The following is a 19081-nucleotide window of genomic DNA, read 5'->3' as shown; positions in this document are numbered from 1 at the left end:
CAGCTGTTTCAAAATCCAACTCAAAAAAAAAACTTTGTTTTCCTAAAGTCAGAGGCTAACTAAAGGCAATATCAATTTCCATTTACATCCGTAAGTGCAGACATGTCTAGACAAGCAGCCTGATGGTCCATATAGTTCTTTTAAGAGAGCTTTCATAAATGAATACTGGGAACATGAATTCTTTGTGCTAATGAAACCAAATCTGCTTCTTGCTTATAAGCCTAACACTGAATGTAGACAGTACTCATTGTCATTCTCAAGTATAAATATAAAGAGTAGAGGAAATGTTAAGAATTTGAAACTATATACTCTTATTGTCAAATGCCCAAAGATTTCAGTAATATTTAGAATTAAATATTTATAAAATATCCATTTTGAGTGCATTTTCAAAATTTTATTTTTTCAATAAAATGACAGTGAAAATTTTACACAGCCTGTATTGAATTTACATATTCAAATGAGGCATTACCAATAATAAAGGAGATTAATACATTGCTAGAGTTTGGCATTTGACTATATGTCAAAAGTGTTAATTTAGCTCTATGAATTACAAAATACTTTGTATTTGGTTCCTTTTAAAGCTTTACTAAAAGGCTGGCCTCTATGGTTACTTCAGATTTTGATAGCTTAGTTCACATCTACAGAAACCTTTAAAAATGATTCTGAATATTGCAGGCAAAATATTTTTATTGTAGGCAATTATTCAATCTGCATATTTGGCTTGATGCATAATAGGTCATGTGGAAAAAACATCCATAATACTCTTGAATTTCCAGCATCTAGCTTTCTTTTTCCCCCGCTTTTAGTAATGATATTGACAGATTGGATTTTTGGTTTTTGTTTTTGTTTTTCCAGATTATAAAGATGAGGCTGTCTGGGGGTTACTTGTAGTTTCCGAGTTGAATGGCAGAGCGCACGTAGACACATCTGAAGGTGGATGGCTGGATCTCCCAGTACTGAACTGGGTTGCTGAAAAGGCTCACTCCGGAGTAAGAAGCCTTTTTGGTGTTGTAGCCAGGTGGGCAGAAGTCATTTGACCCAACTGCAGAGATGTTATTGTTGTGAAGGTAGACAACCTGCAACATGAAAGAGTATGGAATGATTATTCTCCATACCTGCATTGAGGTTCCCCACATAAATATTATTTCTAATTTGGGGTTTGGGGTATGAATACATTACCACTCCTCAAACTGAATTGTGTTCCCTGCCTTCCTTTCAGAAGTTGTGTTTCCTTTCTCAGTATGCCCTGTCTCTGCAAGTTCCTTCTTAATCCTTCTAGATGTTCAGGCTAGAAACATTACATTTACATTTGTACTCAACTTCCTCATCTACTCATCTACTCTCTACCTCATCATCCAGTTCATCCAACTAATCTTAAAAGGGCATTCATAGAATGGTCCTCCTCACGTCTACTCCCACAGCCCAAGTCTCCAGGGCCTCTCCCTCAACTACTGAAACCACTGGTTGCCCCTAAAACTTTCTCCTTTGTTTTCCAAAAGTCCACTCTTTAAAAAAAAGAAAAAAGAAAGAAAAAGAAAAAGAAAAAAGAAAAAAAATTATATTCCAGAGGGACTCTAAAACAAAGCAACAAAAAAGATCAGGCCACAAAAACAGAAGAACATGAAAATTACACCTTACCTTTTCCTGAAGGACAGGGGAGGTTGAGACAAAGCAAGTTCTCACCGGGGACTCCCCATCCTACAGTCTGATACCACTCTGTTCTCTGCCTGTATCTTATCCTGCCACTGGCCAAGCCCAGTCCCTTGTCACCTTGTCACACACAGGCTTTCTCACCTGCAGTAACTTCCCTAAGCATCTGCAGGCTTATTGCCTTGTTTTCTTCTAACAAATAGGCCTTCTCTCAGTATCCCAATCTGCCATTCTTAACTCGGTTACATCTATCTTTATTCATAGTAGTTATCACTATGCAGTGTAATTGGTTTTCTGTTTTTCTTCTCCAGAGCAAAACCTAAATGAGGGAGGGAGGCACTCCCTATGTTCATGGCCACATCTCCAGTGCCTCCTATACAGAAGGAAGTCAAGAAATACACTGAATGAATTGGTGTTGTTTCACATATTGGATATGCATTTACCATATACTATCTTCATGGAATGTTATACCTTTAAAGCAAAAACCAAAGCATTGAACTACTGAATAAAGATACATGGAAGGAGGAAGTAATATGCAGTGAACTGAATAAAAAGAGGAAAATTTACACATTAGAATTTAAATACAGTAACACAAACTCCAAAGTATATTTAAGTATCACATTTACAAAGGCAGGATTTAAAAAGGTTTTCCTTTTATTTGTTATTTTGTTTGTTTGCCTTTCTGGGTAGCTCAAGTTGTTGTCAAGCTTTCAGTCCTACCTCAGCATCTCCAATTTTGGGATTACAAGAGAGTACCAACATAATACTCTGCTAATATTTAATTTACAAACTCTACTATAAAAATATTGAGCTTTAATTCATCAAGATGCTTTATAAAATATATTTATTTTGTTGTTATGCTTAATACAATAATAACTTGCTCATAAATTTTCTTAGTGTTACTAGACCCCAGGTTTATTTAAAAACTCAAGAGACTCAACCAGACATGATGAAGAACTCCTATAATCCTGACACTTAGGGGGTGGAGTAAGAGGCTCATGAGTTTGAATACAGCCTAGGCTATATAGTGAAATAATGCAAAATAAATTTGAAGTAAAGATTCTGAAATGAGGTCTTCAAGTGATGATTTGTAATATGTTTTACCTACAGGAAAATAAATCCCTATCTGTGCCGTATTTAAAACACCCTTACTCATGTAATTGCTTAAAGGGGTAATGGTATAAATCATTAAAAAACAGAAAGGAGTATTATTAAAAACAAAGCAATAGTTTTGATAATTCATTTAGGATTCTTTCATTTTGCAAGTGTTATATTGTTATTACTATCCTCTATTCTAGCAGAACTTGTCAAAAAAGCAAGTAATACTTAGTAATAGTCGATAGCTCATGTTGAAAGTGAGAGACTATGTCAAGGAATATGACAAGCAATAAACTGTGAAGAAGAAATGGATGTCATATCCTACCATGTAGTGTTTTCTAACACAAGGCCAGATAAAAACTATACAAGAAAATTACAGTCAAATAAGCATACATTTTTAAATACTGGATCAAATATTGAGAACTAGATTTCACAATACACAGGACTGTATACTATTTCCAAGAGTGATATATCTCATGGATTTAAAGCTCATTTAACAAGTTACAATGAATTAATTTAGTGTACTATATTAACAATGAAATATGAAACATCTCAACAAGCACAGACAATTTTTGCAAAGAAAAAAAAAACATTCAAAAGCTATGAATAGAAGGGCACTTCATCACTTGATAAAGAGCATTTGCAAAACAGCTGCAGTTGGTGGTTATTGTCTTCCTTCGTGGTAAATGTGAATAGCCCTCCTTCTTTTAAGACAAGAAAGTTACATCACTTTCATTGCACATCCACTGCCAAGTCTGTATAACACAGTGGATGGCAAGCTAAGCTGATTGAGAGGAAAATGGGGGGAGGGGGATCCCCTCTCTCAAAACTGTGCTGCTGTGGTGAGATGACTACATAGGTCAGGGTCATCTCAGTCCTCATCAGAGGAGCTCTTTGTGCAGTAGGTGGAAATTAGTACAGAATGTCACCGCTAGTCTCAGTGCAGAACATAATGCTCTGTGGAGTGCTCAGGCATAAATACACTATCAATATCACACTCCACCCACTCCCAACGCTCAAGAAACATTGCAGAAGAGGGTGTGGGGAGATTATAAACACCAGAGGTCTGGGAGGAATCGGTTTAATGGTGTCTTCTGGACATAACGGGGCTGTTGTACTCATGAGATCACAGCAGTTGTGCTAGCCTGCACAAGATCAAGCCAGTAAATTAAATTCTTCAACATGGAGAAGGGTGGGGCTCACAAGCCGCCACCTAGCTATTGCCAACTGATGACCGCTAGGCAGGGAAAGCCAAATTTACTTTTTTTTTTTTTTTAATTTACTTTAAACATTTTCAGACAATATAACTTGGTCACATCCGTGTCCCTCCCCAATATTCTAGATCTTAGTTTTCTATAAAAGTATGTGAACATGTTCCACTTGATGGTACTTAGTAAATTAACAATGTTCCAGTGAATGGTCCATGAATTTACAAACAGCACAAAATGGACTCTCTTCGTAATACAGGAAATAAAGAGAGAGAGAGAAAGAGGATCTGATGTTTGAGAGTTTGAGGGGTAGGATATGGACACAAGGGAGTTAGGGGGAGGAAGGACGGCATGCAAATATAATACATATATGCAAAATATCTTCCGTCAATGCATAAAAATCTCAAGTTAATAATAGATATTAAAAACAAATGTTTACAAATTTTACAAAATAACCGAAAAAAGAAATAATATGTGTGAAACCCCTAGGATCTTGCAGGAGAAAAATAAATAGGATACAAGTACCAAAAGCTAGGGAGAAACAGCTGAGCATGCTACTTTCCAAATTTGTGTTACTCTGGAATTGTTTCCTGAAATTCAACGCTCTTCCACTCTTCAAAGCATAGTGTTTAATTATCTTTGTCTGTGACTCACAAAAAAAGGTGAGTTATGCCTTCAAGCATAGGGCAGAAATATATGAAGCAACATTATAGAAAGTGGCATCAAAATGGACAACAGTTTCCTAGTGTGTTTCATTCCTTAATGTTTCTAGTAAAGCAATGTAAAGCAATTCCGTGGTCTCCACAGGGTGTGCCAAGTGGATGAGAAAAACAGGAATAAAGTGGGGCCAAAGAAACAAAACTAAGCAGGAAGAAAACATTACCAGTAAATGTATAACTAGTTTTAGTTAAGTCTAAATCACACACACACACACACACACACACACACACACACACACACACACACACACCACCCCACTGAAAACAACAAAAACTCAAGATAATGCATCAAACTTCTTGCTCACATTATGTCAAACTCTTACTCCACCTAGCTAATGTCAAATGAAGTTGAACTTGCCTCAACTAAACCACACCAAATGGGAGATGAGATGCGTGTTGACATTTCTGAGGACAGAACAGGTCAATCTACCCTGAGGCACCAGAAAAATTTAGATATTATGTTCTTTTACCTATAAAATGTGTCGAAATATTGTTTCTGAGATACAGCGGATTGAATGCAACACATATTTAAATGTAAAAGGGTTTAAAAGAAACTGAGTGTGGTGGCACACCCCTTGAATCCTAGCACTCAGGAGGCAAATGTAAGTAGATCGGTAGATCTCTTGAATTTAAGTTCAATCAGCCAGGGCTGTGGAGTGAGTTCCAAGACAGCCAGAGCTACACAATAAGACCCTGTCTCAAACCAACAATCAAAATAAATAAATAAGTAACAACACCCCCCAAAAAAACACTGAAAAAAATAGAAAAATAATGATGCACATAAGACTAATTAAAAAGTACCGGTTTCTCGAAAAACTTGAATAAACAGTTTTAGTTTAGTTTCTCACTATAAGTCTGTCTGTTATTATATGTAATTGTTTTTTGCCACTTCCTAGTAAGCATGGGTTTCATTTTTAGATTTAGAGACCCAAAGGCTGTATCCCAGTGGACTACTGGCTCCTGTATTCCTATCTTTACCAAGCTATGTACTTTGATAATTTGTATAAACCTAATACATTGCTTTTATCAGCTATGACTCTGCCTTAGCTTACAGTTGAAATTAATTTATTCTATGTCACTAATCATGTGCTCATTGGCTTATACAACTGGCATTTGTTACACTGACCAATGACTTCAAACAAGCCTACCTCATAAGAAATATCCATTTTAGCCAGAGTTTCATAATATAGTCAAGATGTAATTACTTTTAAAAATTAATAAGTCAAGCATGTTGTCTATACAATAAGAATGTACATGTGACAGTACTTGAAGTTCCTTTCTATGCAGTGGCTTGAATTTTGTATCCTCCCAAATTCATGTTTTAAAACTGTCATGCGAACAATGTGGCATGGGGGGATGGGCCTTTGGAAAGTGACCAGTCTCAAATGGGATTACTGCCCTTCCAAGAGGACACTCTCTTTCTGTCATGTGAGACTAAGAGCCAACAAGAGTTCACTATCTGGGAGAGGCCCCCACCCAAACCCTATCCATGCACGCACTCTGATCTTAGGCCGTAAATGTTCTCAAGGCCCTATCTCACAGGGCTGTGTACTAGTAGAGGGCTATGACACTAAAAATCTATTCCCAAGGAGAGTTCCCTTCCTCCCACAACCACACTAGGAGATTCCGCTCCAGATGGTCCTCATAAGTGGGAATGGCTTTGCATCACCTGGATGTACTTATGCTCCGCCAGCCCACCAGGCACTCTGATGAGTTTGTTGTTGTCCAAGTGGAGTTCCCTCAGATGAGGAGTGTTGGCCAGAGTACCATTGTCTACCATGGAGATGCTGTTGAAACTCAACCCCAACCTGCAGAAGAGAGCAGAAATTGATGTGCACAGCAGTCAAGAATCCCTTTGTTATACGCTGTAGGAAATTGGGCAATTTGATAAGATGCCCTTGCCTTTGCATGGACTATTCCTCTCAAATGCTTTCTTCCAACCTTTCTTAGTTTAGACAAAAACTATGCTAGTGTGTGTGCTAGCGTGCGTGCGTGAGTGTGTGTGTGAAGACAAATGAGCATATATTTGTGTATTCATGGGTTCAGAGGCCAGATATAGAGTTTCCCTCCTCCATATTTTTTCACTTTTGTTTTTGATACAGATATTACTGAACTTGGAGTCCGTCAATTTGTCAAAATCAGTCAATTAGCCAGCTCCGGGGATCTCCTGTCTCTTTCTTCCAGGGTAAGTGCCACCATGCCTGGATTTTATGTAAGGAATCTTGGCTCAGGTACTCATGATTACACCACAATGACTTCACCAGCAGAACCATCTTAACCACTCCCAAAGCTTATTCTTTACTTCTCAGCTCAGCATGACCTATATCAAGACTCCTGGATGGATAGCTCTACTAAATATTCTTCCATAGCATCATATTGGAAAACATTAAAGGCAGTGTAATGACTTGACTACTGGGTATGCCTCTCCTTTGAAACAGCAACTTTTTTCTAATCAATCTAGCCCTAACATAAAATCAGTGTAGAATTTTACATAGTCCACAAATAAGTAGGAATTTATTTCTACATGTAATAAGCACACAATTAATTTGATAAAGAACAAAAAGAAATAGTGGGAACCTTTTAGTCACTTTGGAAATGATACAACTGTTCATTTATCATATGTATTTATTCATGGAAAATTAAAGGTAAAACATTCTAAAATGTCAGTAGCCTACTTTCTAGAGCAATAAATAGGATTAGTGTGTTGTAGTAGATAAAATAAAGTTCTCGAGTGACCCTTAAGTGGCACTCAGGATCAGCTTGCTATGAGCTTCACTTCCTTTCACTCAGACACCCCCCTCATTTCTCTGTGTTTTATAAGTTTCATTTGGTTGAGGTCTTGGTTCATATTTGTTAAATTAAAAGCATAACAAATGAGGATTCTATGATATTAATGGGATTCCAAGCCAGAAGAATTTGGCTTGGAGGCATGACTAATTCATTAAACATTCTAGGGATAAAATCACCCAATACAGAGATGTTAATCCATAGGGCAGATACCAAGATGAGGCCACAGAATACTGAAAGTGATCTAACAGCTGCAAGGAGGGAGGAGACTATTTATCAAGTATCTTAGCATGTAAAGGCTGGTCTGGAGAAAGCAGAGTGGTTTCCTTAGCCTTCAAGTATGTCCAGTAATGATCCCAATGAAACTCAGATGCTGTCCTTATGTAAATAGTCTCCCAAGCATGATTCTGGCTTTATTTTGAAATAATGGTTAAAATATCAGATTTTGGAGAATAAATAGCATCTCTGGTTATCTTAGCTGCTGATTATTAACTTGTCATCTTGCCTAAGAATGTTTAGATTTTCCCTTCATTTCAGATGCCCATTTATTTTTTATGGCCTTCTCTTTTTTACTTCAGAATTAGGTTTCCTATACTTTGTGACACCCCAAGTCTCAATTACCAATATTGCAATAGACTATTTCTTAGATTATATAATTCCTAACAACATTTTCAAGAATAATGTTATTTTAAAGTATTTGTTTATATAATCAGTGTTTTTAAGAATCTATATTTTCCCTAGGATTAAAAAGAACTGTGACATATCTCAAAAGGCATGATTACCATTGTAAAATATTTCTAATAGAGGACATGATAACATAAATGTCTGTGTATGTCTATATACCTATATATATATGACTATATGTGTATAATAATCATTTATATTTCACACTTCACAAGAGAGATTTGTGGTAATTTATCCCAACATAGTCTTGATAATAAATTGGAACTCCTTCTTGAAAAGAGGTTTTGGTTTCTTTTCACAGGTTTTATTGTTTTTTTAATTTTCAACACTAACACATTTACTGTGTTCAAACATCAACTGAATAATAAGGAACACAGTGATTTGATGATTTAATAAAGAATTTTCTCTGGATTTGATTCCAAAAGAAACAGATTTGTTACATCCAAGAATTAGAAAATGTGGACTTAAAAATATAGTAATTAAATGGAATTCAGAATCCATTCAGAATCAGAAACCTGATTTTTTATTAGCTTTTTTATAATTTACTAGTACTTTAAGCTTCTGTTTAAGACAGCACATGTCATCAGTATCAAAGTTCAGAATGCCAGAATCCTGTTACTGGTTTTCATATAACACAAACATCTTTTCTAAGGAAATACATATAATATGAATGATTTATCATTCTTAGAGTTTTAAAATATTTTCCTCTTTTGCTATTAATCATCATCATTATCATCATAATATGGAGATAAAATCCTAATGGCATATATGTAATAAATAATGCAATTGATCTGCTTATATTCATCTTCAGCTAGAGGGAGTAAGTAAGAAAAGATTGGTGACGCATAATGTGAATTCTAATGCTTTTACATTAGAAATTGGTTAAAGTTTTCTACATAGAATATTTCTTATTATTTCAGGCACCAGGGAAACATAGAGCTATATTCACAATGTTGTAGTATTCTTCCTCTTCACCATCTACTGGGTCATTTGGAGACTATACTTGGAAACAGGAAAAGCTACCTGATGTATTGACTAGATTACTGATACTTCCCAAGGCTAAAGAGATGTGCTCCATATATTCATCCAACTATCATGTTGACTTGGTATTATGCTACAGCAGGTATACACACCCTGTAAGAATATTCAGCTCTATGCATATCAAGGAAGCCTTTCTTGAAGACTCCTGAATAAATTCATTAGCTTGCTTTTTCTTCTATAACCAAGTTTTAAATACAGAGGAGATATGAAGCACAGTTAGAAAGCAGATGTACAAAGAAAAAAAATACAATTAGGCAGGGCCACAATTTTTTTTTCTTTTGTGAGCATGCAGTAAATGTTCAATGACATTTTTCTTTTAAGTCCTTCAGAGAAGAGGGGCTAGATAATTTCCTTGCAGTTATTCCAAAAGTATTATTTCTATGTCTATATAGATGCCATTTGAATACATCCTCAAATTTGAATTAACTTGTTAGTTTTCTTAACTTTCCCTTTAATGACACTAAATTAGATATATCACATTTAAAACCTGTTTTATTTGAACACCTTTACAAAATATTTAGAAACAACAAAATATCCACAAAATATGTTATCAATCTTGTTGTCTGTAGTAATATAATAATAGTTCATTGATTTTTGTCAAGAATTTGTCAAGTAAGCTGGAATATCACTTTAAAACATACAACTTTAGGTGGTCTGTAAAATATGTAGAGCCTTGTGTGTCTATCAATGAATGACACACCCCCTCAACGTCTTGATAGAAACTATTAAATTATCTTACTTAGCCAAATTAGTCAGTCCTTTCAGGCTGGATGCATCGACTTTGGTGATTTTGTTTCCATCCAGATGCAATTCAGTGAGAGAGGGAGGGAGACCTGAGAGGTGTAAAAAGATGCTAAATTAGTCACCAACCATTATACACAGAAAATGTCTTTCAGTGGGGATGCAAATGGTCAGTTTCTAAAAAGACATTTCAAATAATTTTGGTCTTCGCCTTTTTTAATCCTTCCTTTTTGTGATAATGATACACACTTTAAAGTGACGTGCTACCTTACTGTCTTTGTCTCAAAGAGACTTAGATAAAATTATGAATGCATCGTTTGATCGATTTCCGTGCAGGTAACTGTAGAACGGAAGTCAAATGAACACGTCCCCTCTCATTGTCCTTTCCTGCTGGGTCAGTGGGCTCACATTGCTGCTGTTCTGTGAACAATCCGCAATGTAAAGACAACATGAGGAGGCGAACACTGGAAATGACATGGGAGGGTTATGGATCCATGTATCTGTCAAGTGTGTGTAAATGTTAGTCGGTATTTCATTTACAAGTGTTACCCATAACTAGCAGCATTGTCTAGCGCTGGTGTTGGCCCTTAGACTTGACTTCTCTGTGAGAGCCCTGCAGTAATAGCTAATTCTTACAGTGTAAGTGATTCTCCATCTTCCTACTGTTATAACACTTCCTAACATTCACCCCCAGTCATAAAATTATCTTTATTGCTGCTTCCTCACTGTGATTTTTCTTCTGTTATGCACTGTAGGGTAAACGTCTGTGTTTTCCAATGGGCTTAAGTGACTTCTGAAGGGCATTGTGACACACAGGTTGAAGCCTCTGGTTTACATGGCCCTTTATTGTTAAGAAGGGTGTGAAAGGCCTTGTGATCAAGTAACCTTACATATTTAGAGCACCTGGATACATAATCTAACATCCAATTGGTCCACTAAACTCTGAAAAACACATCTTTAATGGTTGTGATTTCCAAAGTAATGTAAATAGTAAGCAATATTTGCATTTATTTTCATTTTTCTGTGTCTTCTATGTGTTTATATGGGATTATTTGTTTATATGGCTGATATTAATGCAGTGTTCCACTATAAGGACTAACAACACCTACAAAGAAAATGAATACATGTAGACCTAGTGCTGGGTTGAAGCTAGTTTTAATTTTCCTTGTCTATAAAGACACATAATTAAGAAATGACAGATTTCATTGCTATGAAATTTGCATTAGACTCTCCAAATTATGTTAATGATTTCATTTATTGCAATATGTCTTATATGTTGGTTTTAAAGTTATTAAGTTTCTTCATAGATAAAGATTTTGAGTAGCAGATAGTATGAGAATGTAAATAAATAAGTTTTTATTTGCTCTGCTTCTGTTATGTGCCAAGCATTGACTATGTTACTTTTATCAACTACATTAATTTTCTCAATGTGCAAAATGATGAAAATCAATGCCTTTTCTTAGTAGCCAAACAGACATTCAAGGCTATAAATTTGAAAGTTTTAAACAAGAAGTGTACCATGCTTCCCATCTGGACAGGGGAAGTTAGAATAGCACTCTATAAGCCAGAGGAAATTAAATAGTAATTGAATTTTTCTCATGAATAAATAGACACAAATAAAAAAAATTAAACATCTTCCTGTAAGTATGACAAAGGTATATTTAATAAAGCAAATTTGAGATACTGCCTGCCTTCCTTCCTTCTCTAACTCAGTGAAGTTCTGTTGTTGTTGTTAAAGCAGTGTCATCAGAACACCAATAAACAGTTCCTCTGTTACTGCTTGCTGTCCCCTAAATACGTCTCTTTCCAGAAGTTCGGTTTCCCAAAAGCTAGGGCCAGGAAGAAGTTTGACATTGAAGGAAGTGGTTGCTTTATTGCAGAGAATTGAATTCAGAACGATTGTCATCATTCTTCCCCATGGTGACATTTGGCCAAAGAATCTATCTGTTCAATAGAGACATGTATTTTTCTCTACATTTTCATTATAGAGAAATAATGAATGAATATCAGCTTGGTACAGGTACTTTACCTATACAGTATGAGCCTTACTTTCATCTAGTAATCACCATAGCAATGCTGGAATATAGTTGCTATTAATACTTATATTTGTAGTTGACAAAACTCATGTATTACAAATGTGACTATATAGCCTAAAGTCGATGAATAACTACAAGAGTGTGTTATGCCATTTCCTGGACTAGTGTACCTAAAAACTACAATATTATAATTTATATACTACATGAACTTTGCACTTCCATGAATTATGGGAGAAAAGATAACCAGGCATCTGGTGACGTGCATGCATAAGGGTCCCAGTCTAAGAATGACAGAGTCACAAATTAGAGAAGTGTATATATGCACAAGGAAGAAGACTTAAGTCAAAAAAGTGAACTCTAAGGTGTCCTATCAAAATCTCAACTCCATCAATTCAAATCTCCAAGGTCCAGCTATTTGACTTTCTAAGCCCTTGATTTTCTTATACAACAGGGACAGTACTAATATAAAATGTGTTTGACACAAAACCTAGCACTTGTGGGTGCTTAATTGGTCATACTTGTAAGTTTTGTGTGGTTAAGAGGAAGTCAATAAGCAAGCCAGAAGTGGTCATTGGCTCACAGGATAGAGAGGACAGATACAAAGTAAAGGGAAACAGACATCGCTCATTGAAATCTGCCACTGAGAGACATTTTGGAGGATACGTTGAAGTAGAGTGTAAAGTCAGAGTCAAAATTTGTGACTAACGCAGGTGACATGACAGCAGAAAGTGATGCAGAATTTTCAACTGCTTCATTTCCTACAGGTTTAGGCTATTGTGAGTATACTAGGTATAGTTTATAATATGCATAATCAGCATATATGAGTACACTTTTCTCAGTGTATGTAGGTATACATGCACACATTTGCCCCTCCATTCCTGGAGGATTGGTGCAGAATCTCTGTGTAAGTGAAAATGTGCAGATGTTCAACTTAATTGTATAAGTGATGTGTTTGCATAAATCCTATGCACATGTGGCTTTATTCTCTAAATTACCTCCACATATGATTTCTAATACAATTAAATCCCTGTGAATAAATGTAACACTATACTGTTTCAGGGATAGTGGCAAGAATAGCTTGCCACTAGGAAAGAAAAATCTTTTAAGTATTTTTGATCTATAATTAATTGAATATATATAAACACATATATTGAATTTCCCTTTACTTCATATAAAAAGAGCATTTGATGGATGCAAGAAGTGAGAGGCTCAAAATAAACATACCTTTTAATTTATGTGGTTATCTAGCTAACTATCCTTAATTAGATAACTATCTATCATTTAGCATATACTTGTGTATGAATATATGTATATTATGTATGTATGTATGTACCTAACTATCCCAATAGTTATTTCCTCGGGTACCAGGGTACCAAACCACTCTCTGTATAAAAAGCCTAGAGTAGTCAGTGGTATAAGAGAGCTTTCTATCTTGTAAAAGTAACCAATGTTTCCTGTAGGTGAGAATTTGCATCTAGTATCAAGTTACAAAGAAAGGGCCCTGTCTTGAAGATAGCAGGGGTGAGGGATGGGTGGGAAATATGGAGTGGCTTTTCTGAGACTGAACTTTGAGGTAGAAGGAAAGAGACATTCAAGGCACTTTTGGCAGGCATTTTGCTGCCTTTGCAGGTTCACAAGACAGCATTACCATGTGGCCGCAGGAAGCTGCACTGATGACAATTGATGGGAGATGCCATTCTGTAAATATGTTTCTCGTATTGATTAATGAATAAAGCACTGTTGGCCAATAGGAAAGCAAGATAGGCGGGGCTAGGAGACAAGGAGGAGTGAGGGAGGAGTAGGGAGGAGATTCAAGATGAGGACTGAGAGAGAAGAATACTGGGATCTCTCTCTGGTAAGATAAGACCATGTGGAATTACTTAAATTAATAGAAATGGGTTAATATTTAAGACAGAGCTAGACAATAAGAAACTAGTAACTGGCCTACAGCTTTATATCTAATACAGCACTCTGTGTGTTACTTGGGGCTGGCGCGGCTGTGGGACCAGACTGGCAGGGAAACATACTCATAACAGACAATGGTCACCCTTCAGCCTTCTAACTCTGGTTGCCTTAAGGAATAGTCTCTTGCTCACTTAAATGTTTCCAGTATACACTGTGTGAGCTTGAAACTTTAACACATTTTCACACAATAATAGAAGGAAATATTAGTTCCCTGCTTATCTATACTCATATGTGCTACTTAATTTGAGGCCCATACCCTATGACTTTGAGATTCCTTGAGCCAATTAGTGACAAATTGAGCCCAAGCCAAGATTTGACATCTACATTCTTTATGGTGACCAAGATTACGCCATCGGTTTCATCTGCTTATTAAGACACTGATGAATGGAAAGTTTTGCAGTGAAAAGAATTCCCTATTGAATTAGAAAATCAAAGTAAAATTTGTCTCAGTTTCAGAGATACTGCCACATATGAGCAATTTTCCCTTTACTTTTTTTAAAAAAACAAAACAAAACACTAATACACTCTTACTAACCATACACTTTCTTTAGGAAATCATGAATGCAGAACACAAACTTACTGTGTCTTAAGCTGCATCTTAGAAAGGACTTTATAGGGATTGCATGACCCAATAGGCAACTAGGCCCAACAGAACCACCTCCAGGAATTGAGATATTTTGGAGAATTTTTTGGTACCTTGAGGAATAGCAGTGATGTTAGTGTCTGCAATGCGGATGTATGAGAGTCTCTTCATTCCCTGGAAAGCTCCACTTTCAATCCCAGAGCTTTTCAATGGGTTGGTGCCCAGTTCTACAAAGACAAAAAGTGCAAGGCTATTAGAGGATTTTTAGGATGTCTGTATCTTTTTTGGTGATGATTCTAGGGGGAAAAAATCTTCGTCTCTTCTGGACTGAGAAACAAATGAAAATACAGGTAGAAAGACTATTTTCTTCAGAGAAACGTCAAAAGGAAATAAACGTGGTCCTATTAAACAAAGACTGGTGTGATGGAATTAGCCATCAACACTCAAAAGCCCCAGGCAGGAAGATCACTATTCAAGGGCAGACTGGGTTATACAATGAAACCCTGTATGTATGTATGTATGTATGTATGTATGTATGTATGAATGAATCAATTAATCAAACAATTAAAACAAATATTTATGAAAAAAATAATATCCATGGCACTACTTATAATTTCCCCAGAAATTAATAAATCACACATTATCCTATAAATATCCTAAAGGCTGCTAACGAATTTAAATCTATCATTTTTGCCAGCCAATTGTAAAATCACATTTAATAATCACACACCCACCAAAACCTTCTAAACAGTTTTAGAACGGAAATAATTCACAGAGAGTAGGAACACAGGAAAACCTCTTCTGAGGAAAAGTTTTCCCAAATCCTTCAGGTTAAGCCCTGTCCATCCTGCATCTTGCTCATATGACCAGGTGTGCTGTCTTCCCTTCATATTATCAGATGACCAAGTCCAGGAAAAATGTCCCCTTTCTCCTGGAGCTGCAACTGATGTCCACACAGCCTTCAGACACACAGGGCTCTGGCTCATCACCCCTTTTCAGCAGCTAAGGATTAGTTGAGATCCCTTCATGACCCCAGGTCCTTGAGCTATAATCAAATATGTACCTATGACAATCATCTGGTTCAGTCCATTGAATACTGTTTTCCGCACTTTGCTGATCTCATTCTCGTGGGCACGGAGCTCCTGGAGGGTTTTGGGCATTTTTTCGGGCAGTTCCTTCAGTTGGTTCTTAGACAGATAAAGCCTTTCCAATTTCACTAGAGGTGTAAACGCCCCAGAGCTGATCTTGTTGATCTTGTTGTTGACAAGAATCAAGGTCTGTGGAAATTGAACAACACAGAGAACTGAACAACATGGAGAAATTTGCAAAATCACAATAAATCAGGAACAATGTGGAAATGTGTTCCTCTTGTGTGGATATGTGTGTACATATACTTATAATTTTTATTTGAAATAAATGATGCTAGAGAAATCACTGAAAGTCGCCAGATCCCTTCATGTCATCAATGCCACAGATTTCACCCTGCATCAGCCTTTCTGCATAAGGTATAGCTTCACTGTTTATCATGAGGTGGCCTTGGGTAACACTGTCATTAGAACTGAGAATCTGAAAGTAGCTGGAGCAGGTGACTAAAGAGAGGAGAATCTACTGTCACCCCTACAGTGGGAGGCTTCAGGGAGACATGCTTAGGTCCCCTCTGACTTGGGTTTCCTTTTTTGTCCTGCTGTGCCCTGTGTGGAAGAGACCTGTCAGAGGAGGAAGCCTGGCTTCACTTTACTGACAAGTGTCTTAAAGGAGTAATCCCATAACCATAAAACAGGCTTTGCCAATTTAGAGGCCTGTTGAGCAACTTGGGAGTACTGTTGAGCTTTTTGGTGCATTTGCCATGGGACAGAAAAGGGTTGGGGACACTTTTGAGCCATTGCAGCTCTGTGGAGCCATTTTAAACAGACAATGGTGCTGTGGTCAGCACCCATTCCCATAAGGATGAAAATCCTGAGGCTTTACCAATTTGGCACCCTCTATCAAGAGCTGAAACTGACTAGTGTTGTATAAATTTGAGGTGATTTCTGAGACAGTAAGGGAGCAATAAACAGTCTCTATCTATGTTGCTCTTGAAGAGAAACCTTGGCCATTTAAGTTTTGCTTCTCTGTTTTAAATTCATTGTGAACCAATGATCATGATTGGCATGCTTTTAAAAATATGTGAGTGTGTGTATAAATAATGTGCTTAGGGTTATTTTGGATTATATAAGAGCAGTCATTTCTCTGTTTTTTTTTAACCCTGAAATCCAAGGATTCTGAGAATTTTTTTCCCAACGTAATATTTTTATTGATATTGATATTTTGGAAATTTCACATCTTTCACTCTGATCATACTTCCTAGTCCTCCAAAGTCTGCCCCTCCATCCTGGTGACCTCTCCTGCCACCAAAAAAGAAAAGAAGAAAAAAATATCCAATTTGTGTTAGTTACAGAAAAAGAAAAAGCCCTCAAGATTATCCTTGACAGGCTTATCTAAACTTATTGAAATGTTAATATTAAGGTTTTCCTTGAAATGACCTGAGTTTGCTGCTTTCAGATGTTAATTATCAAAACTCTGGCTGGGAAAAAGAATCTGATCATGAAACTTAGGAATGATAATGTAAAGATAGCTAAGTATATGTTGTTATTGTGTGCTCATAAATATCTTAACTGCTTTTGCTAGACAAACTTAAAATGTAAAAATATAAAAGATTAATTTTAAGATTGACTTGTATACAAAACAATAAAGTCAATTTACAGTCAGCTCATACCCAACATCTTCATAAATGAAAAGAAACCTAAAGCATTTTCACTAAAATCAGGAACAAGGACAAGGATGTCCTCTCTCATCATACCTAAAGTAATAAGACAACTGAGGAAGATCAGTGGGATTCAGATTGGAAGGGACACTACCTGTATCTGCAGATGATAAGGGATTTTTGTTGCTGTTTTTTTTTTTTTGCATAAAATACAATACAGACCCCACCAAGGACCCTCTACAGCCAATAAACACTTTGAGCAGAGGAGCAGAATATAAAATTAACACACAACACTCAAGAGCCTCCTTATATACAAATGACAAACATATTGAAAAAGAAATCAGGGAAATAATACTTCTCACAATAGCTCAAAAATATTTTTGGATAACTCAAACCAAGAAAATGAGAGACTTGTATAATAAAAATTATCCAATACTGGAAAGGAAGATATTGGAAGATGGGAAGATCTCCAGTGCTCAAGGATTGGTAAGATTATTGCTATGGAAATGGCCATCCTACCCAAAGCAGTACTTAGATTCCAAACAACCGTTACCAAAATTCCAACACCATTCTTGACTGAAATTGAATAATTATCTGAAACTTCATATGAAAACACACATACATATGCAAACACAAAAATCACAATAGCTGAAACAATCCCGGATAATAAAAGAACTTTTGGAGGTATCCCCATCCCAGATTTCAAGTTGTATTTCAGAGCTATGTAAATAAACACAGCATGGTAGCATGGTATTGACATAAAAAAACATACACATTAATACATAGGGAAAAAATAAAGATCAAAACATAAGTTCACACACCTAATGCACCTGGTCTTTAACAAAGAAGCCAAAAATGCACACTGGAGAAAAGATAGCATTTTCAACAAATGTGTTGAACAAACTGGATGGCTGCATGTAAAAGAACAAAAATAAATCCACATCTATGACCCTGCACAAAGCTCAACTCCAAAAAGACCTCAATATAAGACCAGATAGCCTGAATATGATAGAGGAGGAATTAGGGAATAGGCTTGAAATCATTGGCACAAACAGAGAATATCTGAACAGGACCCCAACAAGGTCCAATAGGTCCTGTGAGGCTTTAAGATCAATAATTAAGAAATAGTACCTTCTGTACAGCAAAGAAAATTACCATATCAGCAAAGTGGAAAACTATAAAGCAAGAAAAATAACAATATCATATTAGAATAAAATGTTATATTCTAATAGAGTAGAATATACAATGACCTAAAAATCTGCACATATAGAAAACAAACAATCCAATTAAAAATAGGGTTCAGAGCTGGGCATGGTGACGCATGCCTTAATTCCCCACACTTAGGTGGCAGAGGCAGGCAGATCTCTGATTTTGAGGCTAGCCTGGTCTATAGAGAGAATTCCAGGACAGCTAGATTTGTACTGAGAAACCTTGCCTCAAGAAACAAATGAGCAAAATATGGGGTATAAAACTAAACAAAGAGTTCTCAAAGGATAACACACAGATGGCTGAGAAACACTAAAAAAATATTCAACATTCTTATCCATCAGTAAAATGAAAATTAAAACTTGAGATTCCATCCTACTGCAGTCAGGACGGCCAAGATCAATAAAACCTCACAGCTGGGTAGGATTTAGGGGAAGGGGAATACTTATCAATTGTTGGTGAGAGGACAAAGTGCTAAAGCCACTGTGGAAGTCAGCTTTATGGTTCCTCAAAAAGCTGACGATAGATCTACCACAAGATCCAGCTATACTGCTTTTTGGCATATCCCCCAAGACTCTACACCTTACTTCAAAGATATGTGCTCATCCATATTCATTGCT

General features: G+C 36.4%; 1 protein-coding gene across 2 annotated transcripts in view; it reads right to left on the bottom strand.

Moving 5' to 3' along the window:
* Positions 1-372: 372 nt before the first annotated feature.
* The window catches only part of Dcn (decorin), a 36640-nt gene continuing 17931 nt past the window's right edge, over positions 373-19081 (bottom strand). For both annotated transcript variants that reach the window (XM_051206344.1, XM_051206346.1), the window contains 5 exons: positions 15576-15789; positions 14626-14739; positions 9927-10020; positions 6345-6483; positions 373-1076 (listed from right to left, as the gene is read on the bottom strand). In XM_051206344.1, the coding sequence (XP_051062301.1) occupies positions 882-1076; positions 6345-6483; positions 9927-10020; positions 14626-14739; positions 15576-15789 (756 nt within the window). In that variant the 3' untranslated portion in view covers positions 373-881. The remainder of the gene's footprint in view (positions 1077-6344; positions 6484-9926; positions 10021-14625; positions 14740-15575; positions 15790-19081) is intronic.

The sequence above is a fragment of the Phodopus roborovskii genome, unplaced genomic scaffold (assembly GCF_943737965.1).
Source record: "Phodopus roborovskii unplaced genomic scaffold, PHOROB, whole genome shotgun sequence".
In the NCBI taxonomy this organism is placed as follows: Eukaryota; Metazoa; Chordata; class Mammalia; order Rodentia; family Cricetidae; genus Phodopus; species Phodopus roborovskii.
This window is presented reverse-complemented; position numbering and strand designations above follow the sequence as displayed.